The sequence below is a fragment of the Suncus etruscus genome, chromosome 18, assembly GCF_024139225.1.
Source record: "Suncus etruscus isolate mSunEtr1 chromosome 18, mSunEtr1.pri.cur, whole genome shotgun sequence".
Taxonomy (NCBI): domain Eukaryota; kingdom Metazoa; phylum Chordata; class Mammalia; order Eulipotyphla; family Soricidae; genus Suncus; species Suncus etruscus.
The window spans coordinates 2,438,017-2,463,481 of NC_064865.1; the positions used below are offsets into that span (position 1 = coordinate 2,438,017).

Sequence of the window (25,465 nt, forward strand, 5' to 3'; positions counted from 1 at the left end):
GAAAGGAGGCCACGCCCCCGGAGCCGTCAAAACAATCGCCTCCGGCGGTGGCCATGATGCATTTAAAGGGTCCGTGTCCGGAGAGCAGCCTCCGGAGCGACACACTGCGGGTGAGTTTCTGGAGCTGTTTGCGGGGCCCAGGGTCCGAGTCCCCGTCCACCCTTATTTCAGTGCTCGCGGGCCGGTTGAACGAAGCCGCTCTGACCGACTCGGGACGGCCTGCCAGGAAACTCCACCTCCCACGGGTCCACCCATTGATCCATCCCGCCCTCCGCGCTCTTGACTGACGAGTGACCTCGGATTGCTCGGCTCTCGGTGCTCACTCGCTACGCAGGCTGCAGCCTAAGCCCAGTCCGAGTCCCAGGGCACCGTCGCCCCGGTCCATGCCTGTCCCCACCCTGCGCCCAGGGCGCTTCGATGGCCCGCAACCCTCTGGCACAGCCTGCGCAGCCCCAGAGGACACCCCAAGGCCCTGTGACCCCGCAGCCCGGGGGCACCCTAAGGGGACTCCTGTCAGTGCCCGCTGGTGGGGACAGACAAGGCCACGGTCCCCCACACTGTCACCCTCTCCCTTCTGAGAGCTGTCCCCCACACTGTCACCCTCTCCCTTCTGCAGCTCTCAGGCCTGTCTAAAGGCCCACTTGGGAGCCCAGAGTCCCCCACAAACAAGCCTGGTGGGAGGGGGGCTGGAGACGATCTGACCGGGGAGCCCGGTGGCTTTGGGGAACCGCAGGCAAGGGGAGGGAGGCGGGCTGCCCGGGGTGGAGCTCCCTGCCAGGTCCCCTGAGTGGGTGGTGGCCCAGGACGCTGGACTTGTGGACTTTGCGCAGAGCTGGTTTGGAGCAGGCCTTGCCTTCCTTCCCTTCCTTTCCTTTCCTTTCCCTTCCCTTCCGGGCTCCAGCCTGTCCAAAGCGTCGTGGCCCTAGCCCAGGACACTGCGCTGAGAACAGGTAAGAGGCCTCCGGGGAAGGGAAGCCAGCCAGGCCTCGACTGGGACATAGGAAGGCTGCCCACCCCAGTTCTGGAACTGAACTAACTGGTGGGTGGAAAGGATGGAAAGCTAATGCGCTAAAAGGTACCTCTGGGGATACAGGAACTCACCTGGCCTTGAGGGTGAAGTGGAGGGCTCTGGGTTCTGCAAAACAGCCCCCCCCCCCCCCCCGCCTCTTTTGCTACACAGGATCACACTTTTTTTCCCCCTTTAGCTGTGCTGGTGGGACCTGAATTTAGAGGGCTAAGACATGTACCCTGCACTTCTCTTTGCTTCCTTTCACTCCCTTTCCTGGTTTAACTTTGAAACCTATTCCATCTGTATTTTTCTTCAGTATTTATGGCTGTGTTCTGCCTCTCTGCTGTTGGCTTTAACCCTCTGTCCTTTGTTGCTCACCCCAAATAGCCTTTGTGTTCCTCTTAGTGCACCCATATAGAATCCCCTCCCCTCCCTCCTCCTCCCCTCCCCTCCCATCTCTTCCCCTCCCCTCCCTGTGTTTGCTCCTGGCTCACGAGGACTATATGGGATGCCGGAGATTGAACCCACGTCTGCCCCACTCCCTCCGGCCCCAAGGCTCTTTCTTTTTTTTTTTTTTTTTTTTTTTTTTTGTTTTTTGGCCCACACTCATTGACACTCAGAGGTTACTCCTGGCTATGCACTCAGAAATCGCTCTGGCTTGGAGACCATATGAGATGCCTGGGGATCCATCCTAGGCTATCACCACCACTCCAGCCCCTTCTTTTTCTTTTTTTCTTTCTTTCTTTCTTTTTTTTTTTTTTTGGTTTTGGGGTCACACTCGGTGGCACTTGGGTTACTCCTGGCAGGCGTAGGGGACCATATGGGATGCTGAGATTCAAACCACCGTCCATCCCGGGTTGGCTGCGTGCAAGGCAAACCACTGTGCTAATCATCTCTCCTGCCCCTCAAGGCTCCTTTTTCTAACTCAAGCCCTCTCTCTAGTTTTTTTTCTCTTCTATCCCTAAATTATGTTTGTTCTAGTTGTTATGGTGGGGCCACACCCACCACAGTGCTCAAGGGCTAGGAACATTCGCTGCTTATGTTCTGGTGGCCTTGCTGGGGATGTGTGGGGCTGTTCAGTGCCTAGAACAAACTCAGGGCCATGCACAAGCAAGGTATATGCCCTGTTTCTAAGTCATAGCCACACCACAAGTCCTGTTCCTAAGTTCTAAATCCCTCTGGTCTAAGTCCTGCCATCTTTCTTCATTCAAGCCCATTCCTCTTCCTTGCTTTTGGTCCATAACCTTAGCTTTTGTTTTATGTTGCTCATTCCCCAATTTATTTATTTATTAAATCACACTGGCAATGCTCAGGGCTTACTCCTGGCTCTACACTCCAGGATTACTCCTGGCAGACTCTGGGCGACCATATGTGGTATTGAACCCTCAGTGAGCTGCATGCAAAACAATCACTTTGACTCACTGCATTATCTCTCTGGCACCTCCCCCCTTACACATTCTCTCTCTCTCTCTCTCTCTCTCTCTCTCTCTCTCTCTCTCTCTCTCTCTCTCTCTCTCTCTTTTCTCTCTCTCTCTCTTTTCTCTCTCTCTCCCTCCCCCCTTAAATTACCACCTTCCCTCCCAGGTTGCCTGCCAGTTACATCCTAGGGCCACCCAAATGCTATCCTTCCTTCCCTTGTGTCTCCATTAACCCCTAACCAAGGAGCCTCTCTTTCTCATCTTTTTTTTTTGGTTTTTGGGCCACACCTGGTGACACTCAGGAGTTACTCCTGGCTATGCACTCAAAAATTGCTTCTGGCTTGGGGGACCCAGGGATTGAACCCAGGTCCATCCTGGGTCAGTTTCTTGCAAGGAAAATGCCCTACCACTGTGCTATTACTCCGGCCCCTTTCTTTCTCATCTGGATTCCATCTGAACTCTTTCATTTCTCCCTAGTCCAGTTCCCCCAGCCAGGATGTCAGGCCTGGTTTTGGGGCAGCGGGATGAGACTGCAGGCTACCGGCTCAGCCAGGAGGAGATCCTGGGCAGCACTCGGCTGGTGAGCCAAGGGCTAGAGGCACTCCACAGTGAACACCAAGCCGTGCTACAAAGCTTGTCCCAGACCATCGAGTGTCTGCAACAGGGCGGCCATGAGGAAGGACTTGTACATGAGAAGGCTCGGCAGCTGCGCCGCTCCATGGAAAACATCGAGCTGGGGCTGAGTGAGGCCCAGGTGAGTGAGAGATGACGAGGCCTGGGCTGGATGGAAAGAAGCCCTCGTTTGATTATAGGCACAGGGGCCCATCTCAGGTTCTTACTATGATTCATTTGGGACATAGCTGTTAATCTTCCACTATATGCCAGGTATACTCTGGGCACTCAAAAAAAAAATACCTTGAAGTCAAACACTTTGGTTTTGGGGGCTCATTCTTTATTTTTTTTATTTTTATTTTTTATTTTTGGGTCACACCTGGCAGTGCTCAGGGGTTACTCCAGGCTTTGCTCTCAGAAACCGCTCCTGGTAGGCACGGGGGATCATATGGGATGCCGGGATTCAAACCATCGGCTGCATGCAAGGCAAAGGTCCTACTGATGTACTATCTCTCTGGCCCCTGGAGCTCACTTTTAGATGGGGAGGCAGTTAATAGCTGCAGATAGCGCTACCATTGTAAAGGCTAAAAGTAAAGCAGGAGTTCTGGAGAGATAGTACAGAGTGTAAGGTCATTGCTCTGCATGCCGCAGACATGGGTTCAATCCCCAGCACCCCACTTGGTCTCCCAAGCTTTACTAGGAATGATCCCTGAGTGCGAAGCCAGGAGAAAGCAAGCTCTGAGCACTGCCAGATCCAAAAACCAGAAAGAAAGGGGGTGTGGTAAAGGCAGGTATTGGGATAAGAAGAAGATACAGGTTTTTATTTATTTTTATTATTTTGTTTATCTGGGGTGCTCAGAGCTTCCTGGCTCTATGCTCAGGGGACCCACGTGGTACACAAGAGATTCAATCCCGGTTGACTACACACAAGGCAAATACATGCCCTACTTGCTTACTGTACTATTTATCGTTAGAGCCCCATGGAAAGACAGTTTTTGATAAAGCTTTATGTAAAAGATGACTTTCGAGCAAAGATTTGAAGACAAAGGCATAAGTTGAATCACAGGTGGTAGAAGACCATCTTAAGCAGAGCAGATAGCAAATTCAAAGGCCCTGATCTAGCGCCTTCTGATGAGGCTCCCCAAGGGTCCAGGTAGCTGTAGTGGAGTGAAAGGGGGAGCAAAATGGAAAATGTTGGAGGAGTAATGGAGTTGGGCAGCACCATGCAGAACTCAAAAGCATTTGCTTTGACTTGGAGAGAGATGAAAACTGTCAGAATGTTTTAAGCCAAGCAGTGACATATTCAAATGGCCTTTTAAAAGGATCATCTGGGGACTGGAAAGATAATATAGGCATAAGGTACTTGCCTTACACTTAGCTGACCCTGGTTCAATTCCTGGTGTCACAGGGATGGGAGCATAGTACAGCTGGTATGGCACTTGCCTGGCACATGGCCAATCTGGGTTCAGTTCCTAGAATATGGTCCCTGAGGCTGCCAGGAGTGATCTGAGCACAGAGTCAGGAGTGACCCCAAAACAAAAACCACAACAATATTAATTTCTGGTGCCATTTATACTCTCCCAGCATCACCCAAGTCACTCCTGACCAAAGCTAGGAATAGCCCCTGATCATTACTAGGTGTGGCTCCAGATCCAACACTGATATCTTGAGAATAGGGTTTGAACTATCTCTGTTCCTCCACTAAGGACCCATTCACAATATTTGTAGGGGGCCCAGGTCAGGATGGGAGTCACTAGGTGGTCAATTGGTAGTTTGGAAGGAAACATGTTTGGAAAGGGCGACAGTTGAAAAATCACTAGTCTAAACTTTAGATTCTAAAGGAACAAGGGCAAAGACGGGATGACCAGGCCAGGGGTGAAGAGTGAAACAGGGATAGAATGCATGCATAGCATGCATGATGTCCTGGGCTTGACCCCAGGCACCCCGTTTGTTTTCTTGTTTTTGTTTTTTGGCCATACCCTATGACACTCAGGGGTTACTCCTGGCTATGCGCTCAGAAATCGCTCCTGGCTTAGGGCACCATATGGGACACTGGGGATTGACTGAGGTCTGTCCTGGGTCAGCTGTGTGCAAGGCAAGTGCCCTACTGTCGCGCTACCCCTCCATCCCCCCCCCAGACACCCCCTGAAAAATATTTATTTTAAGTGTAATGAACAGAAAGAAGTACACATCTGCAAAAACAAAACTAGGGTGTTAGGGAGACTATTTTCCTAAACAGGAACTGTGGGTGACCTTGCTGACCAACAAAGTAGCAAAGAATGTGGAGGAAATTTCTATTCAGCACATTTTGTTGGTTGGTTGGTTTGCTTTTGTGCCACATCTGGCCATGCTCAGGGATTATTCCTGAGAAATTACTCCAGGTGGTACTCGGGACCATATGGGATGCCCTGGGTTGAACCCACATTGGCCAGATGCCAGGCAAGCACCTTACAAACTGTACTATCTCTCTGGCCTTCGGGGAACACTTATATTAATTTAGTTTGGGATATACCTGGCAGTGCTGGGGGACTATTCCTGACTCTGCTCTGGGATTGCTCCTAGTAGTGCTGGGACACCATGCCATGCTGGGGATTGAACCTGGGCTCCTGCATGCAAAGTCTGTGCCCAGCCCTTGAGAGATCTCTCTGGCCCTCAAGGTGTATTTAGTATTTTGTTTTTGGTTTTGGCTTTTTGTTGGTTGGTTGGTTTGCTTTTGGCCACAACCTTGAATGCTCAGAGGTAACTCCTGGCTCTGCACACAGAATTTACTCCTGGAGGTGCCCTGGGAACATAAGAGATGCCATGGATAACTCGGGTCTGTTGTGCGCAAGGCAAACACTCTACTCACTGTACTAATTCTCCAGTCCCTGGGTGTTTTTTTGCCTTCTTGTTTTGTCACACTCAGCTATGTCAGCCTGGCTCCTGGTTCTGCACTTGGGTCATTACTGGCAGGCTCGGGGGACCAAAGGGGATACCTAGGATCGAACCTGAGTCAGCTGCATGCAAGGCAAATGCCACCCCCACTGTACTCTCGCTCCATCCCCTCAAGTAGTATTTGAGAGAACTAGGAGCCCTTGATACCCATCCCACCTCCTGCACCCCACCAATCTATCTATCTCCCTACTGGTCCCCTCCCCTGCACCCCTGTCTTTCGTTGATGCCTTCAGTCTAGAGTCTGGTACTCAGACTGTCTCTCCCGCCACCCCTCCAGGTGATGCTGGCCTTAGCCAACCACCTGAGCACAGTGGAGTCTGAAAAACAGAAGCTCCGGGCTCAGGTGCGACGGCTGTGTCAGGAAAACCAGTGGTTACGGGACGAGCTGGCAGGCACCCAGCAGAGACTCCAGCAGAGCGAGCAGGCTGTGGCGCAGCTGGAAGAGGAGAAGAAGCACCTGCAGTTCTTGGGGCAGCTGCGGCAGTACGAGGAGGATGGTCACTCGGGGGTAAGTGCAGGAAGGGGGGCTGGGGCGCAGGCATGCAGGCTCCAGGTCCAGGACCTGACCCCAGCCCCAGGTGGCTACAAAGGGAGTTAAGGGGGAGATGATACACCGCATCCCAGAGACATGTTTTTCATCTGTTTGAGGGCCACATCCAGTGGTGCTCAGGGGGCTTCCAACTGGCATGTGGTGCCAAGAATTGAACCCCAGGGCTCCTGCCTAACATTCTCTCTAGGGTCAGAGATATACTACACCAGTAAAGCAGTTGCCTTGCGTGAGGCCATCTCAGGTTTAATTCCATGTATGGTCCCCTCAGTTCTGTTAGATATACACCTGTTTACCCAGCAGCCAGGAGTAATCCATGAGTATACCCAGATATGGCCCTCAAACAAACAAAGCACAATAGGAACCAGAGGGATAGAACACTGGGTAAGGTGCTTGGTTGTATACAACTGACCCAGGTTCAATCCTCAGCTTCCTACAGGGTCCCCTGAACACTGCTAGGAGTGATTCCTGAGTGCAAAGCCAGGAATAACCCTTGGGCATGGCTGGGTGTGGCCCCAAACCAAATATAAATAAATATATAGTCTAAGGCTGTGTCCCTAGGGGGCCTCACTTAGTCAAGATTTAGTTAGATGACTATGGAGCTGGGAAACTACTCAGATGGGTAGAGAACGTTCAGAGACCCAGGTTCAGTCCCCAGCACTGCATGGCACCCGAGTACCAGCCAGGCGTGGACCTACAGGCTCTTTAGCCTGCTACTCTTGAACAGTAACCCTGGGGCCAAGAACTGAACCATTGGCCCACAGAGCTGGGCTGAATGTCACCAGGAATGGTCTTCTTTTTTGGGGTGGTGGTGAGGGGGTTTGGGCCACATTAGTGGCATTCAGTAGTTACTCCTGGCTCTGCACTCAGAAATCGCTCCTGGCAGGCTCAAGGATTGAATCTGGGTTGGTCTCGGGTTAGCCACATGCAAGGCAAATGCCCTATTTCTGTGTTGTGCTATCACTCTGGCCCAATAATGGCCTTCTTTGAGCATCTTTTGGGAGAACCCCAAAAGCACAACCAGGGCTCACTTCTGGCTCTGAGTTCAGCTGGGTATGATCATGTCTCCCCCACAAAAGAAAAACCAACACACAAACAGAAAAAAACACATGACACATGCCAGAGACTGGGCATTCCTCTGGGGATAAGGCAGAGTTCCTACTCTCCCAATTACAGGTCTGAGAGGGGACAAGATAGATGAGCACCTGGGCAATTTCAACTCCTAGTCCTAAATGCTATAATTAGGAAAGCATATCCTCTTTGAGCTTAGCCTCTTAAGTTTCCTCTCAAGATGTGAGATCTTAACCCTCACTGAATAGGCCCGGAGAGATAGTACAAGGAGTTAGGCACATGCCTGGCATACAACTCTGGTCAAATCCCTGGACCCTTGAGCACTGCTAAGAGTAACCTCTGAGCACTGCCAGGTATGTGACCCCCAAAACAAACCAAAATAAAACATGGGGTCAGAGAAATAGTACAGCAGGTCGGAAGCTTGCCTTGTAATGGGCAACCTGGCTTCTATCTCCAGCACCTCAAATGGTTCCTTGAGCCGAGCTGCGCAGTCAGGAGTGATCTCTAAACAGAGGCTGGAGTACGTCCAGAGCATAGCCGAGTGGGCCAAACAAATAGAAAGCAACAAAAGATCTGTGAAAATGTTCCCTGCCTTCTCAACTTACAGTGGTGTCCCCAGCTTACAGAGGACACTCCATGACCCAACTACAGAAATAGCCAGTGCTTGGTGCTGACTGAGTGGTTCTCAGTGGGGGGGAATTCCAAGAAGATGGGTGTTAGGGGTTGTGAATGGCCTGAGAAAGCTTCAGAGAGGACATGAGTACAGAGAGGGGAGATGTAGTTTGGATTTCTCTCTCTCTTTTCAAAATTCCTTTGCCTTTCTTGGGAGGCCTACATGCTCAGGAATTTTTGTTTGTTTGTTTTTGGGTCCCACCTGGCAGCACCCAGGGGTTTCTCCTGGCTCTATGCTCAAAAATCACTTCTGGCAGGCTCGGGGAACCATATGGGATGCCGGGGTTTAAATCACCGTCTTTTGCATGCAAGGCAAATGCCCTACCTCTATGCTATCTATCTGGCCCTTAGGAGTTACTTCTTTTTTTTTTTTTTTTTTGGTTTTTGATCACACCCGGCAGCGCTCAGGGCTTACTCCTGGTTCTATGCTCAGAAATCGCTCCTGGCAAGCTCGGGGGACCATATGGGATGCCAGGATTCGAACCTATGGCCTGCATGAAAGGCAAACACCTTACCTCCATGCTCTCTCTCCAGCCCCCTTATATTTTTTTTTGGTTTTTCGGGCCACACCCGTTTGATGCCCAGGGGTTACTCCTGGCTAAGCGCTCAGAAATTGCCCCTGGCTGAGGGGACCATATGGGACGCCGGGGGATCGAACCGTGGTCCGAACCCTGGTCCATCCTACGCTAGCTAGCGCTTGCAAGGCAGACACCTTATCTTTAGCGCCACCTTGCCAGCCCCAGGAGTTACTTTTTTTTTTTTTTTTGGTTTTTGGTTTTTGGGCCACACCCGGCAGTGCTCAGGGGTCACTCCGGGCTGTCTGCTCAGAAATAGCTCCCGGCAGGCACGGGGGACCATATGGGACACCGGGATTCGAATCAACCACCTTTGGTCCTGGATCGACTGCTTGCAAGGCAAACGCTGCTGTGCTATCTCTCTGGGCCCAGGAGTTACTTTTAACTCTGTATTCAGAGGTTACTTCTGACTCGCAGTCAGGGGTTACTGCTGACTCGGCATTCAGAATTATTCCTGGCAGTCTGGGGGACCATATGGGATGCCAAGGAATGAGGCCAGGTCGGTCATCTGCTTGGCAAGCTCCCTGACCATTGTACTATCTCTAGCCCTGGTTGAATCTCTTTATTTTAATGGCTATGGTGTTGGAAGAAATTGTTATGGACACAAGGGCGAAGAAAGGCCAGAGAGCTGGTGTTGCCCAGGAAAATGAATTGGAGTGAGTAGCACAGGACGCAGTGGTGCATCTCAGCAGGAGTGGTGGAGGTATTTCTAGACTGCTGTCCCAGAGTGGAACGAGGTTAGATATTGAGCCTTGGCACGGAGTCCAAGGTGACACTGCTCTATGTTAGTCAGATGAGATATCATCGTCGCTGCCCTCCAGAAAGATGGGACAGACGTATAATCAGTGTAAATACACAGGGCTCTGCACAGGTTGTCATTACAAGAGCAGAGGGGAAAAAAACAGAGGCTGGGTTGTCAGGGTGCTCGGGATAGAAAGAATAGCCAGCTGGGAAGGAAGAGAAAGTCAGGAGCTATGGCCTAAATACCGTTAGTCATTTGGTGTGTAGGTTTTTTGGGGGGGGACACACCCAGCGATGCTTAGGAATTATTCCTAGCTCTGCACTCAGTTATTACTCCTGGCAGGGGCCAGAGCAATAGCACAGTGGTAAGGTGTTTGCCTTGCACGTGGCCAGTACATGACCAACCTCGGTTCAAATCCTGGCATCCCATATGGCTCCCGAGCCTGCCAGGAGTGACTTCTGAGTGCTGCCAGATGTGACCCAAAAACTAAAAAAAAAAAAAAAATTACTCCTGGTAGTTCTGGGGGACCATATGGGATGCCAGGGATTGAACCCAGGTCCAGGTCAGTTTCATACAAGGTAAATGCCCTACCAGCTGTTCTATCACATTAGTCCCAGCATTTCTAGCCTATAAACTAGAAGGCTAATAGTATAGTGGGTAGGGCATTTGCCTTGTATGCAGCTGAGCCAAGTTCAGTTTCTGCCATTTCCTATGGTCCTCGAGCCCACCAGGAGTGGTTTCTCAGTGCAGAACCAGGAGTGAGCCAACCCCTTTCCATTTTTTTTTAAACTAGAGGAATTAGAGTGATATCACAGCAGGTAGGATGTTTGCCTTACACATGGCCAACCTGGGTTCAATCCCTGGCATCCCATATGGTCCCCTGAGTCTGCCAGGAGTCATTTCTGATTGCAGAGCCAAGAGTAACTCCTGAGGGCCTGGAGAGATAGCACAGCAGCGTTTGCCTTGCAAGCAGCCGATCCAGGACCAAAGGTGGTTGGTTCGAATCCCATTGTCCCATATGGTCCCCCGTACCTGCCAGGAGCTATTTCTGAGCAGACAGCCCGGAGTAACCCCTGAGCAATGCTGGGTGTGGCCCAAAAACAAAAACAAAAACAAAAAAAAGAAGAGTAACTCCTGAGCACTGCCAGATGTGGCTCAAAAACAAAAACAAAAACTAGAAGCTCAATTGTAGGAAACTGAATTTCCTAGAGACAGGAACATGAACAAGGAAGGGTCTTGTAAATGCCACGTGTCAGAAACCAAAGTGGCTCAGAGAGTCACTCAGAGAAAATGTGCTGTTTCTCCCTTTCCAGGAAGAGAAAGACGGTGACTCCACCAAGGACTCCCTGGATGATTTGTTCCCCAATGAGGAAGAGGAGGAGGAGACCAGCAATGGATGTATGTCCCCCGCAGGAGTTGGTGTGGTGGGAGGAGGGATCCCCACTTTTCAGAAAGGAGTTCTCTACTTCCCTGGTGGAGGGGCAGAGTTGGGCTAGTACTTGGGATTCCTTGAGCCTCCTCATACTAAGGATCTGGCACTGTGCTAAGCCCCAGGGATATGGACTGATAAGGATCTCTCCAGTGGCCATGGGAGAATGGCCAAGAGGCGGAAGTGTTTGAGCCCATCAAGAGAAAGAGCCAGGTCTTTATCTTTTTTCCCTTGGCACAGCCTGTGGCACCTGCCTATGAATGTGTGTTGAGTGAATGAATATTTTGAATGAAGGGTGGGCCAGGGTGTGAGAATGAACAACAGAATAGCAGTTGCTGGGCAGAGCGATAGTATAGCTGGTAAAGCACTTGCCTTATACAGAGTTGACCTGGGTTTGATCCTCAACATCTTTTTGTTTGTTTGTTTTTGTTTTGGGGCCAGACCCAGCAGCATACAGGGGTTACTCCTGGCTCTGCACTCAGAAATCACTCTTGGCAGGATCAGGGACCATATGGGATGCTGGGGATTGAACCCGGGTTCATCTCGGGTCGGCTGTCCTACTGCAGGTCTCTTATTCCAGTTCCAGATCCTCAGCATCCTATGTGTGTATATATATATATATATATATATATATATATACAGAGCCAGGAGTAACCGGTGTGCATTGCCAGGTGTGGCCCCAAAGCAAAACAAAACAAAAAAAGTAGAATAGCATTGGGATAGGTTTCAAGTAGGAGCCAGGCCCAGGGCAGGCACGGGCAGGACTAAGGATATGTGTGCGATGGGGGGTTGGGGGGCCAGACCACGGGGAGAGGTACCTGGAGGCTCTTACTCATTCTTCTGGCTGGGCTAGTGTCCCGAGGCCAGGGCAGCCAGCACAGCGGCTATGAGATCCCAGCAAGGTTGAGGACTCTGCATAACTTGGTGATCCAGTACGCGGCCCAGGGGCGCTACGAGGTGGCTGTGCCACTGTGCAAGCAGGCGCTAGAGGACCTGGAGCGCACATCAGGCCGAGGCCACCCTGACGTAGCCACCATGCTCAACATCCTGGCGTTGGTGTATCGGTGAGTGCCGCCCTCCACCTCCTCGTTCCCACCCCATCGCCTCCCACTGGGCCTCCCTGCCTCTTCCACACAGAGTGCTTCTCCCTGTGAGGCTTCTGGGAATATCCCACTGCGGGCTTTCTCACTCTTTCCAGACTGCCTCCGAATATCCAGTTATGTTTCTTCTGGAACACCCTCCCCCTTCCCTTTATCTCCTGGGGATCAGAACCATACATGTACTCTGGGAGAGGCCTCCCACTCATTTCCATCTCTTTCACACTGTAACTGTGGTCCCCTTCAGGCCCGATGTGCTTTGCACCCAGAGGTGTGTGCACTGGCTACTCCGAATGCTCACACCAACCTGTCTCCTCTTGAGTATCCCCCATCCAAAAGGAAGGAGGAAAGCAGTTACTTAGGGGATTGCTTCTGGTAACTTCTACTCACTTCTGTCTTCTTTTAGGGATCAGAATAAGTACAAGGAAGCTGCCCATCTACTGAATGATGCCCTCCACATCCGAGAGAGCACCCTGGGCCGAGACCACCCAGCTGTTAGTATTCTTTGCCTTATTTTTTCTGCCTCCCCCTCCCTCAGGAGTTCCTCTGGCTTGGTTTTGGAAGCCATGAAATACCAGGGATGCAACCCAGGGCTCCTGCATGCAAAATGTGTCTTCTAGTGTTCTGAGCCCCCTCTCCAACCTCCTGTGCATTTTGATTTCCTTTAACTTGTCCCTCTACTGCCCTCAATTCACGCCCTTGTACTGTGGGTGCACAGGCAGGGTCCGATCCTTCTTGTCTTCGGAGTCAGAGCAATAGCACAGCATTTGCCTTGCTCGTGCCTAACATGGGTTTGATCCCCGGCATCGGCATCTCATATGGTCCCCCGAGCCTGCCAGGAGTAATTTCTGAGCACAGAGCAGGAGTAACCCCTGAGTGTCACTGGGTGTGGCCCAAAAGGCAAATAAAACAATCTTCTTGTTTTCCAGGCACTCTCTCTATGCCCAATGGCTTTCAGCTATCTGAGATTTCTTTTCTATGATGATTTCTTACAATGATTATTTTCCTAAAATTTAGTCCAGAGATGATGTAGTATACCCATCTAATTTCCAAAAATGTTTATTATCCTATTAATGTGAATGAAAAACAAGGACATTACGTCTAGGAAAATAATATATACATTACATTCAAATAAAAATACAGGATTGAGGGGCCGGAGAGATAGCATGGAGGTAAGGCGTTTGCCTTTCATGCAGGAGGTCATCGGTTCGAATCCCGGCATCCCATATGGTCCCCTGTGCCTGCCAGGGACAGTTTCTGAGCCTGGAGCCAGGAATAACCCCTGAGCACTGCCGGGTGTGACCCAAAAACCAAAAAAAAAAAAAAAAAAAAAATGAAAAAAAAAAATACAGGATTGGGGACCAGAGAAATAGCTTAGTGGTAAGGCGTTTGCCTTGCATGCAACCAATTCAGGACAGACAGTGGTTCAAATCCCGGCATCCCATATGGTCCACCGTGCCTGCAAGGAGCAATTTCTGAACATAAAGCCAGGAGTAACCCCTGAGTGCTGCCAGGTATGACCCCAAAACCAATAAAATAAAATAAAATAAAATAAAATAAAATAAAATAAAATAAAATAAAATAAAAATGTCCCTGAGCGCAGAACCAAGAGCGAGTCCTGAGCATCACCAGGTGTGCCCCCCTCCAAATAAATGAAAAAAGAATGAAAAAAGAGGGAAGGGGAACTAAAAAATAAAAGAATGAAAAAGAAGTATTCGAGGCTCAAGGATGTGTCTTACATAGAGTAGAGCACATTGCCTTGCTTATGTAGGCTCTGCATTCCATCTCTGGCATTGCCAAAAATAAAAATAATAATAATGGGAAAAGAGATAGTACAGTGGGTATGATGCTTGCCTTGCATGCAGCCAGCTCAAGTTCTATCTCCAGCATCCCATATGGTTCCCTGAGTCCACCAGAAGCTTCTGCCAAGCACAGAGATAAGAATAGCTCCCTGAGCACCACCAGGTATGGCTCCCCAAATCAAATAGATAAATAAAATTTATGTCTTGATCTGCTATCAAAAGCTACAACTTATATCTAGTGGGGTTTTGTTCATTTGTTTTTGGTTTTTGGGTCACACCCGGCAGCACTCGGGTAATTCCTGGCTCTGTGATAAGAAATTACTCCTGGCAGACTCGGGGGACCATATGCCAGGATTTGAACCTATGTTGACCGCATGCAGGGCAAACACCTTACCACTGTGCTATAACTCTGGCCCCTAAATTTAGTGTTTAATGTTTAAATTTAGTGTTTAATAGCATAAGTGTGGCTGGAGTGATAGCACAGAGGGTAGGGCTTTTGCCTTGTATTTGGCCAACCTAAGTTCAAGCCCTGGCTCCCATATGGTTCCTTGAGCCTGCCAGGAATAATTTCTTGTTTTGGGTTTTTTTTTTTCCGGTTTTTGGGTCATACCTGGCAGCGCTCAGGGGTTCCTCCTGGTTCTACACTCAGAAATTGCACCTGGCAGGCTCAGGGGACATATGGGATGCGGGAATTTGAAACACCGTCCTTATGCATGCAAGGCAAATGCCCTATCTCTGTGCTATCTCTCTGGTCCCTATTTCTTGTTTTGTTTTACTTAGTTTTTGTTTAGTTTTGGACCATACCTGGTGGCATTCAGGAGTAACTTCTGGCTCTGCACTTATAAAATCACTCCTGGTGCTTGGGAATCATATGGGATACTGGGAATTGATCCGAGGTCAGCAAGGCAAATGTCCTTCCTAATGTGTTATCGCTCCGGCCCCCAGGACTAAATTTTTTTTTTAAATAACCAGATTTTATTTTATTTTATTTAGTTTGGATAAGGGATCACACCCAGAAATATTTTTTTTGTTTTGTTTTGGTTTGGTTTTTGGGTCCCACCCGGTGGTGCTCAGGGCTTAACTGTTGGCTCTGCACTCAGAAATCGCTCCTGGCAGGTGTAGGGGTCCAAATGGGATACTGGGATTCAGACTACTTGTCTGTCTTGGGTTGACTGCATGCAAGTCGATAATGCCAAATGCCATACTGCTGTGCTATCTCTCTGAGTACTCCAGGAGTAATTTCTGAGCACAGAGCCCGAAGTAACACATGAACTGGGCCCCAAAACAAAAACAAACAGAAAAATAGCATGGGTGTCCCGTACATAGAGAACATGCCCCCCTAAAAGCATTAGTGCCCCCAATATTTTGAGGGACACACAGATTTTGAGGCCACAATTATACTACAAAGGGTAGGGTATATTTTTTAATTTATATACCTGTAAAAATGATAATTTATCAACTTATCTTTCATTTACAATTTTGTGCAATGTCACTTTAGCTTTATGAATCTATGTGTGTATAGGTTTTGTCAACTCCAAGTTTAAAAAAAATCTCTCATTTTTGAGATATAAAGAAACAGAGTAAGGAAATAACAAATGGACAAAGTCATGAGAACTGGATATTTTGTCTGTAAAACTGAGCTTATATGGGAGGAGGGATGACTGGGGTAGTGGGGGCTGGGGAGAAGTTTCCTTGGGACAATGGTGGAGGAAAGTGGGCTCTCAGGTGATGGATTGCTGTGGGAGCAATATAAGAATGAAACTTAAAATAGTATTATAAATCCAGTACTTCAATAAAAATGGTAAAAATTCAAAAAAGAAAACAAAGGGTAGGGTATTAGCCTTGCATCCAAAAGAACAGTGGTTCGAATCCTGGCATCCCATATGGTCTCCCCATAACGCCTAGGAGTGATTCCTGAGTTTAGAGCCAGGAATAACCCCTGAGCATCTTCCCGTGTGGCCCAAAAAAACTAAACCAAAAAAACAGAAACAAAAACAAAAAACCCCAAAGACTTCTAGAAAGGGTTTGAAATCCCCTAGAGGGCGCCATCACCACTTTTGACCACAAACCTGTTAACCGGCCCCCTTCACCTTCCACCGTGTCCTGCCCAGGCTGTGACAGAGCCCATTTCCCTTGGCCTTGGAGGGTGCAGCTTAGAGAAGGCTGGGCATCTCCAAGGCCTCTCTGTCTGATGGGACCAAGCTTGTCTTCCAGGTGGCTGCCACACTCAACAACCTGGCTGTGCTCTATGGCAAAAGGGGCAAGTACAAGGAGGCAGAGCCGCTATGCCAACGAGCCCTGGAGATTCGAGAAAAGGTACCCCACTCCCCACTCCCCTTCCCACTGCTGCTGTGATCCCTCCTCTAGCATTTCCTGTTCTATCCTCTTCCTTCATTTCTTTGATTCTCACCCCTGTTGCCACGTTGTCTCCCCTAGCAGAACCTGTCACCTGTTTTTGCATACAGCATGTTCATGGGTGAGCCTAGCACCACATACACATCAGCCAGCCAACTGTTACTCCCTTGTGCCCCTCCAGGTCCTGGGTGTTGATCATCCTGATGTCGCAAAACAACTGAACAACCTAGCCCTGCTGTGCCAAAACCAGGGCAAATATGAGGCTGTGGAGCGCTATTACCAGAGGGCTGTGGCCATCTACGAGGCACAGCTGGGACTCGACAACCCCAATGTCGCCCGGACTAAGAACAACTTGGTAAGGAGGAGGAAGCCAAGCCAGAAGAGCAGGGAAGGGAGAGCCCCTGGTCCTGCATGGGAAAGTTTTGAGTGCGGCTCCTGACTCCACTGTCACACCAGCCCCATCACTGTGGTCCCCACCTCTATCCAGGGTCCCCTCTGCGGATAAGGGGGTGTAGATCATTCCAGCGCAAATGAAGAGGTTCTGTAGACCCTGAGGAATGGACTAGAGTACCCCTGACCAGAAACCTACAAAAGGGGGTGGACCTCTCACCACACATGATCCTTGACCCTACGAGTAATAATCCTTGAACAGAGTAAAACCTGAACCCCTCTCAGGCTTGACCCCCAAAAATAAACCTACAAATGGAAGTGAGAGTAGGGTCTCTGGGGAGAGCTAGACCAAGAAAGTCAGGAGAAATAGCACAGGGGTTGAGACTCTTGCCTTGTAGGTGGCTGACCCCAGTTCGGTCTTGGCAGTACATGGTCCTCTGACCTCTGAATGTAGAGCTGTAGGCGGTGAGCACTGCCAAGTGTGAGCCTCCCCACACAAAAATAAAAGAAACTAAGAAGTAGAATTCCTGGAAGTTGCCAAGACTTTGTCTTCATCACCTGCTCCCTGTCTTGCTGTCCCGCCGGCTCCCAGGCTTCCTGTTACCTGAAACAAGGCAAGTACATGGAGGCTGAGATGCTCTACAAAGAGATCCTGACCCGCGCCCACGTGCAGGAGTTTGGGCCTGTGGATGGTAAGGAGCAAGGGCCTGGGAGGGAGCAGCAGGAGGAAAAGAAACGCAGGTCCCAGTGGGGGTTGGGGCTACTGTAGTTCCCGGGGTGGCCAGGCCCTTCAACTCAGCCCTGTCCCCTCTGGGCCCTACCCCCACACTGTGTCCAGCTCTGTTCTCAGAGCTAACATCCTGTCCCCCCATGTCATCCACAGAGGACCACAAGCCCATCTGGATGCATGCGGAGGAGCGGGAGGAAATGAGCAAAGTGAGTGTGGCTCAGCTTGGGAAATGGGGTTCCCTGGGCTTCCAGCCGACTCCCTACACTGGCCCTGCACCTCACCTCCCACCTGGGCCACAGCCCTCCCCCTCAGCCCACCCCCATGTACACCGTGTCTTCCCTTGCCCCTTCTGCAGTGACCCAACCTGTAACCCAGCATGGCCTTCTTTTTCATGACTGCCTCCCCTCCCTCTGTCCTCCTGCAGGGCCGGCACCATCGTGAAGCTGGCACCCCCTATGCTGAGTACGGAGGCTGGTACAAGGCCTGCAAAGTGAGCAGGTGAGCTCAATCCTGGGTCGCCTTCCACACAAGCTCCGCTTCCAGCCTTCCGTGCAGTCTTCCCTCAGGCCTCTGTTTCTTTTCTGAGCTCCCCCACCCTTTCTCCCTCATCTTTCCCTGCACAGCCCCACTGTGAACACCACACTGAGGAACCTGGGCGCGCTGTATCGGCGCCAGGGCAAGCTGGAGGCAGCAGAGACCCTGGAGGAATGTGCCTTGCGCTCCCGGAAACAGGTCAGAGTCCAGGAGGAGGGATGGAGACCACGTCTAGCAGGATAGCCTAGCAGCAGGGGACCTGTGGCTTTTGGACCACACCTGGCAATGCTCAGGGCCTATTTCAGGTGAGGTGCTGGTGGTTTTGATGAGACAGGTAGTGCTAAGGATTGAACCAGACACCCTGTATGCAAAGGCAGTAGTCCAGTCCTGGCTTCCTGACACTCCTTTTGCTGTGTTTTATTTTGTTTTGCTTTGGAGCCATACCTGGCTGTGCCCAGATCTTACCCCTTTCTCTGCACTCAGGGATCATTCCTGGTGCAGCTCAGGGCATCTGGTCAAGCCCTATGATCCTTCTTTTTTTTTGGAGGATGTGGGGGTTCACACCCAGCAGTGCTCGTGTTACTCCTGACTCTGCACTCAGGAATTACACCGCAGGGCTTGGGAAACCAGATGGGATCTCAGGATCAAACCTGGATTGGCCATATACAAGGGAAACACTATCCACTGTACTATTGTTCCAGCCACTGGTCCTGTGGGATTTTTTTGTTTGTTTTGTTTTTTGCTTTTGGACCACACCCAATGACTCTTAGAGGTTACTCCTGACTCTGCACTCAGAAATTACTCTTGGCAGGCTCAGAGGACAATACGTGATGCCGGTGATCAAATCTAGGTCAGTTGTATGCAAGAAAAATGCCCTGCCTGGTCCTATAGTTATTTTGGGGGGGGGGGGTTTGTTTTGGGGCCACACCTGGTGGCGCTCAGAAATTGCTCCTGGCTTTGTGTTCAGAAATCACTCCTGGCAGGCTCAGGGGACCATATGGGATGTCGGGTATTGAACCCGGTCAGCCATGTGCAAGGCAAACACCTCACCTGCTGTGCTATTGCTATGGTCTCTGGCACTACAATTTTTTTTTTTTTCGGGTTTTGGGTCACACCTGGTGGCGCTCAGGGTTTTCTCCTGGCTTTGCACTTAGAAATCACTCCTGGCAGGCACAGGGGATCATATGGGATGCCAGGAATCAAACCACCGTTAGTCCTGGGTTGATCACGTGCAAGGCAAACGCCCTACTGCAGTGCTGTCTCTCTGGCCCCAACCCTACAATTTTTTGTGGGGCCCTTCCTGCTTTTTTGTGGGGATGTACGTTTTATGAACAGGACATTTTTTTGTTTTTGTTTTTTTTTGGGGTCACACCCGACAGTGCTCAGGGGTTCCTCCTGGTTCTACGCTCAGAAATCGCACCCGGCAAGCTCGGGGGAACCATATGGGATGTCGGGATTCGAACCACCATCCTTCTGCATGCAAGGCAAATGCCTTACCTCCATGCTATCTCTCCGGCCCCATTTTAAGTTTTAAGTTCAAGGTTCAGCTCACTAAGCTGGACTCTGATTGTTTTAGAGCACTCAGCAGTACTCAGGCTGCTTTCTGGCTCCATGCTCAGGCAATGCTTGGAAGACTGTTTGTAGTGCTGGGTATTTGAACCTTGGGTTGGCAGGATACAAGGCAGAGGGAGCCCAGCATCACCCTTTCCCTTCCAGGGCACTGACACGATCAGCCAGACCAAGGTGGCTGAGCTGCTCGAAGGGGACAGTGGACGGGCCTCCCAGGAAGGCCAAGTGGGCAGTGTGAAGTTTGAGAGAGGGGAGGATGCCTCTGTGGCTGTGGAGTGGTCAGGGGTAAGTTGGGTCCTTGGCCCTGTATCTCTTGCACACCCTTCCTGCTGATGCTGTTTTGGAGAGACTCTGAGACCCTTGTGTGGGACTGGGGCATGTTGAGCCTGGGAGTCCTTGTCTCAGGGTCTCTCTGAGATCCAGGCTTGCCAGTGGGAGTTGTCAGAAAAAGAGCTGGAGCAGATATGAAACTGATATGTGGAGAGCCCCATCACCCTCAGTGCTCCCCCTGTACCCCCAGGATGGCAGTGGGACCCTGCAGAGGAGCGGCTCTATTGGCAAGATCCGGGATGTGCTTCGAAGAAGCAGTGAGCTCCTGGTCAGGAAGCTCCAGGGGACCGAGCCTCGGTCCTCCAGGTATGCAGTGACCAAGACAAGTTAAAGTAGGCGAGCAAGTGAGCCAGGCCCCAGTCAGATTGGAAGGGAAGTGACCTGGAGGAGAACATGAGGAGACCAATGGACCAATGGGGATGGACAGAGCCAGGGATGGGAACACATGGGTGCCTCTGTGTGTGTGTGTGTGTGTGTGTGTGTGTGTGTGTGTGTGTGTGTGTGTGTGTGCAATTTGATTTTGTGTGTTGAGTCTAGCCTACAGTTTTACGGCCATGGGTGCCTGTGTGTGTGTGTGTGTGTGTGTGTGTGTGTGTGTGTGTGTGTGTGCAATTTGATTTTGTGTGTGGAGTCCAGCCTACAGTTTTAGGGCCATCAAGGGGAAGTCAGATACTTAAGTTCTTTCTTTTCCCCATGCAGCAGCAACATGAAGCGTGCAGCCTCCTTAAACTATCTGAACCAACCCAATGCAGCACCCCTCAAGGTGAGTGCAGGGCTTCTGAGCGGAGAGGAGGACACTCTGAGTGAGCTCCAGGGGCCTCAGGAAGAGTTATTTGGGGGAAGATCCTAGCTGGGAAAATGGCCTCAGTCATGCACAAAAGGAGTCAGGGAGTCAAGCAGGCATTTTGGGGAGGGTATCATTAGGGAGGGACAGTGTCAGACGAGAGGAGTGGTGAATCTGGAGAGGAGCAGAAACTCCGGGTTCAGAGGCCAGGAAGAAGCCAGTGGTAGGGCACATGCTTGGCATGTGTGGTGTCCGAACTCCTGTCCCCAGCTTTGCCAAGAAACTCGAAAAAGGAAATAGCTGTTCTCTGAGCCGGTGCTTTTGTGGTTCTGGATAACTCAAGTTTGATCTGGGAAGACTGCTCTTCCTTACGCAGCTGTGGTATTCCTTGAGGAAAGCATTAAACTCATCTCCATTTGAGACTGGAGAGATGGCCACTCATTCACTTTGCCATAGTATATGCCAATGTTTGGGGCTGGAGTGATAACACAGCAGGTCAGAGACTTACTTTGCACATGGTTGAACCAGGTACCATCCCTGGCATCCCATATGATCTCCTGAGCACCCATGATAGGATTAATTCCTGAGTACAGAGTCAGAATTAATCCCTGAGCACTTCCGGGCATGGCCCCGCAACAGAAACAAATGCCAGTATTCAAGGGTCTCCTGCGGTACGTATCCTGCCCTCTCTATGTTAGCCTTCTGGAAAGTTTGAGTAGAGGCCAAGACAAGTCCCAGTCTGAAGTTGAAGGCACTGCTGAGACTGATAGAACTTTGGGGGAGAGAGGTCCTGAGTTGACTTGATGGAGTGTTGTTGTCTGTTTCAGGTCTCCCGAGGCCTTAGTGCCAGCACCATGGACCTTTCCAGCAGCTGACATCCAACCTCTTCCTCAGGGATCTGTGGGGGTCCCCCACACCCCTCACAACATTCTCTGTTGCTGCAGTTCCTCCAGCCCTGAGAAGGGCTGTGAAGTGAGGGGCAGTGAGCCAGGTCCACTGCTTCCCCAGGCTCTCTCCAGGAATTTCCCTCAGGAAGGACCTTCAGGATATTCTCCCCGGCTTGGTCCTTTAGAGCAGCACTTCTCAACCCCCAATATGTAAGGGGAATTCCCTAACATATTCCCTGAGGGTCACAGGTGAAAACTGTGTCAGGTGAGGCTCCAGCAAGAAACACAGGGGAGCCCTGGTAGGATAGAGAGGGCCACAGGAAGGAAGCGAAGTGGGACAAAGGTTGAGAAATGCTGTCTAGAGTAGTTTAAGCTCCGAGGCCCATGGTCCAGAGAAGCAGGTTTGCACCTCCAGGAAGTGGCTGGGCCTGCCCTTGGCTCTCCAAGCCCCCCTCTGCCTCACTTCAGGTCCGACTATTTCACTTTTCGTAAATAAAGAATCAGGTAACCAGCCTGCCTGCCATTTGAGTCCTGACTGCAGAGGGCAGGGGATGTGTGTGTGTGTGTCTGTCTCTGTGCGTGTGTGCGCCTATGTGGGGGGGTTTCTTGGGGGGGGAGCAGTGATGGATGGGGCAGCAGAGGGAGTGTTGACTTGGTTCCTCTCCTCTTCCTTCCCCGTTAGGTTAGCGTCCTCTCTCTCCAGCAGGGGGGACGGCAGCGGGGGATGGGGGAGGAGGCCCCCAAGCCAAGGAGAAGGTGCTGGGGATGGTTGTCAGGGACATGTGGTGGCCATGTGGCAGGACCCTGGAGTCCTGGCGCCACTGCTCCTGGCCTGTGAGGCCCTCTGCGGCTGCTCCTCCTTCCCCCCAGCTGCTCGGGGAAGGGAGTCCTAGCCTAGCCGGCCTGGGGGTTGGGGGGTTGGGGGTGGGTGGGCCCAGTGGAACCAGAGGGGGACTCCAGAAGGGAGGCCCTTCTCCCTCCTCCATCCCTTAGGGCAGGATCCTGGAGGCCTGAGCAGCAGCTGGGGCCCATCTTGGAAAGCCTGACTCCTCCTGACCCGCCTCTACACCCCTTGCTGCTTTTCACAACAAAGGAAGAATGTGGGGGTGGTGGCCGCTGGGGGTGGGGGGTCGCCTGGAACCAGGGCCAGCTGGAGATGGGCCATGCCCGGGACCCAGAGGGCATCTCCCTGGATGGGAGATGGGCTGGGGATGGGATGAGGGGGGCCTGGCAGCCTTCAGCTCGGGTGGGGGGCCTCCTCTTGCACTTCACCAGGTTCCCATCCACCTCTGGCTCCAGGTTTACCTGGCCAGGACCGCAGGACAATTTGGGGGGCACCTAAGAGTCTCAGTCCAGGCTCCCCGGCTCCCTAGCAGAGAAGGTGGCGGTGGACAGCAGAGCTCCCGGGTCCCCCAACAACACCCACTCCTCCAGCAGTGCTCCCCTGGGGCCTCCCTCCAGCGGCTTCTTCCCCACCCTGCAGACCCTCCTCCCGGCCGAGTCTCCCCTCCGCCCATCCCCAGCTCCTCCCAGCCAGGGCTGCTCGGAGGGGGCGGCACGGGGCGGAGCCTGGCCGCTCGAGGACTCGGAGGAGCTGGACGGGCGCGCTCGGCTCGGGCTCCGGCTCCGGCTCCGGCTCGGGACGCTTCGGGCTCGGGCTCCGGCGCCCACGACGATGGGACCCGGGCGGGCAGCCCCGCGCAGCCCCGGCCGGCTTCGGCCTCTGCTGGGCGTCCAGCTCGTCCTGCTGCTGCTGCAGCTGCTAGCCGGTGAGTCCTGGGCCAGGGCTAGGTGGTTTGGGGGCGACCCCAAGGACACCCCCAGAGTTTGAGGACGCCCAGGGTGGGCTCAGGGAGGGAGGGAGAGGAGGACATAGGGAGCCGGCTGCAAGGGCCCCCCACTGCTGGGCCTGGGCCCCCTTGTCCCCCGTGCCCGTTTGCACCCTCCAAGGAGTTCTTGGCGGCCCGAGCTGGGAGTTGAGTTGTCTGTCGGGGCCCCTGGCAGATATGGGGGGCAGAGTTTTCTCCCACCCGGACAGAAACGATCTCCCGCCCTTGCACCCCACTCTGCACACACACACACAATCCCACGGCGGGGTGCATTCGCTGGCCAGCCGTGCCCAGGTGAGCGAGGGCGGCCTGGGCCTGATGCCGAGCTTTGTTAGCCGACCAAGCCGCCGCTGCTGCTGCTCCCCCGAGTTCCCTCCTGGGCCCAGCCGTTGGGGGACCACCCCCCCATGGGCCCTGCCAACGAGGAGAGGAGAAAGGAGGCGAGCAAGAGAGGAAGAAAGACCAGGGGTCCCCTCGGCCCCCCTCGAGGCCCTGGGTCCATGCCCAGAGCCCACTCTCCCAGCCAGGGTCGAGGGGGGCCTGGGGAGGCTATGGGGAGTCCCAGGCTGTCTGTCGCGGTGACTAATGTATTGCAGGCCGCTGCCCAAATCGGGCATGGCTGGCCTGGCCTGCCAAGGTGTGGAACGGGTTGGGTTGGCGTTGCCCCTGCCTGAATTTCCAGCCCATCGCTTCCCTCCCAACACAGAAAAAAGAAAATCTCAGTCTGCTGGCAGAGGGAGGGAGAGGCCAAGCAAGAAGAGTTCTCTTCTCATTTGTTTCTTGGAGGGTTCCAATGACGGGGTGTGGCCCGCACCCCCAGAGCAGCAGATGACCCCCTCCCTGTCCCCCAGCGTAGGCTGTCTCTATCACACTCAGGATCGGAATGAGCAAGCAGGGAACTAACTGCCTGGACTGAAATGGGCCCCTACCTCCCTATAAACACCATCTTGGGGTGGGTAAGGATCCTGGCGACAGCCCCAGGGAACAGGGGTACATAGGGGTGGGTGGGCACCACTCTTGTCTAAAGGTTCTCCTAGGCTCTGGCGTATCCCGCACCCCTTCTTTGAAGAGAGGCTGTGTGTGTGTAGTGTGGGGTTGGGGATTGTTGAGAATTGCCATTCCTCCGGGGGTCTGCCAGCTGTTGCAGGGATTTTTTTGTTTTGTTTTATTTTCTGAGCCACATCCGGCGGTGATCAGGGCTCACTCCTGGCTCTGCACTCAGGAATCATTCCTGCTGGTGCTTAGGAGGACTATATGAGATGCCAGGGTCGTACTGGGTCAGCCAAGTTGAAGGCAAGTGCCCTACCCGCTGTGCTATCCCTGGCCTCTGTTCTAGGATTGAGCCTCTGAGGGAATCAGCTTCTTGTCCCCCCCAGCAGCTCCCATGGTGAAAGGACAGTGATCACATACATAGTAACCACGGATCCAGAGGGGAGACAGGCTACCGTGTACTTGCTTGTTGAGCTCTGTGCCCGGACCTGAGTGACTCTTCCTGGTGGAAGAATTCACATCTGTGCCCAGAGGAAGTTGGAGTCCAGGGAGCATGGGAGGGTGAGTCCCAGCCTTCTGGGCATTCAGCCCCTGCTCACTGGCTTTCTGGGGTTTTGGTGTGTATGGGGGGGGGGGTGGCACCCTAGTTGGATGCCTCCAAGGCTGGTGATCAGAGTGCAAGAGTTGGGGGTGGATGAATATGGGCACCGAGAGGTTTCTGAGAACCCAGAGCTCTTGTTCAACAAATGCTCAATTCTTTCCACGTTTCCACCAGAAGACTGATCTTGATGGACCTTAGTCTGGAGAGGGAGTTGCAAGCAGGGTGGGGAGACAGACATTCAAGCAGGGCCCTCTGGGGAGGGGTAGGGGAGATGGAGGTCTGGAATCTCCTCTGGGCCTGAGGAGGAGATGTCTTGCACTCAACAAAGGAACAATTTAATGAAAGCCTTAAATCAGCTCCACCAAGTGTGGAACCTATGAGTGGTTTCTTTTTCTTTCTTCTTCTTTAGGGTTTTTGGGACACACTTGGCAGCACTCGGGTTACTTCTGGCTCTTTGCTCAACAATCCCTCCTGGCAGGCTGGGCGGGGGGTGGGGGTATCATAACCATATGGGATGTCAGGGATTGAATCCAGGACAGCTGCATGCAAGGCAAATGT

General features: G+C 52.1%; 2 protein-coding genes across 4 annotated transcripts in view; both read left to right on the forward strand.

Annotated features, from left to right (window-relative positions):
• The first annotated feature begins 24 nt into the window (after window positions 1-24).
• KLC4 (kinesin light chain 4) lies at window positions 25-21,984 on the forward strand. Of its 3 annotated transcripts, none has more exons than XM_049764913.1 (16): window positions 25-110; window positions 2,905-3,181; window positions 6,251-6,481; window positions 10,894-10,978; window positions 11,863-12,073; window positions 12,513-12,600; window positions 16,123-16,224; window positions 16,445-16,618; window positions 17,246-17,345; window positions 17,537-17,589; window positions 17,808-17,881; window positions 18,007-18,115; window positions 19,634-19,771; window positions 20,007-20,122; window positions 20,516-20,579; window positions 21,428-21,984. In XM_049764913.1, the coding sequence occupies exons 2-16, from the start codon at window positions 2,924-2,926 to the stop codon at window positions 21,473-21,475; spliced, it is 1,851 nt and encodes a 616-aa protein (XP_049620870.1). In that variant the 5' UTR covers window positions 25-110; window positions 2,905-2,923; the 3' UTR covers window positions 21,476-21,984. The 3 variants fall into 3 exon arrangements, with proteins under 3 accessions (XP_049620870.1, XP_049620872.1, XP_049620871.1); XM_049764915.1 differs by having other exon boundaries at window positions 42-110; window positions 2,910-3,181; XM_049764914.1 differs by lacking the exon at window positions 25-110 and adding an exon at window positions 863-950.
• A 294-nt stretch (window positions 21,985-22,278) lies between these two features.
• PTK7 (protein tyrosine kinase 7 (inactive)) overlaps window positions 22,279-25,465 on the forward strand; it is a 79,177-nt gene continuing 75,990 nt past the window's right edge. Inside the window, exons 1-4 of the mRNA XM_049765209.1 lie at window positions 22,279-22,321; window positions 22,861-23,256; window positions 23,438-23,684; window positions 23,913-23,969. Of these exons, the coding sequence (XP_049621166.1) occupies window positions 22,279-22,321; window positions 22,861-23,256; window positions 23,438-23,684; window positions 23,913-23,969 (743 nt within the window). The remainder of the gene's footprint in view (window positions 22,322-22,860; window positions 23,257-23,437; window positions 23,685-23,912; window positions 23,970-25,465) is intronic.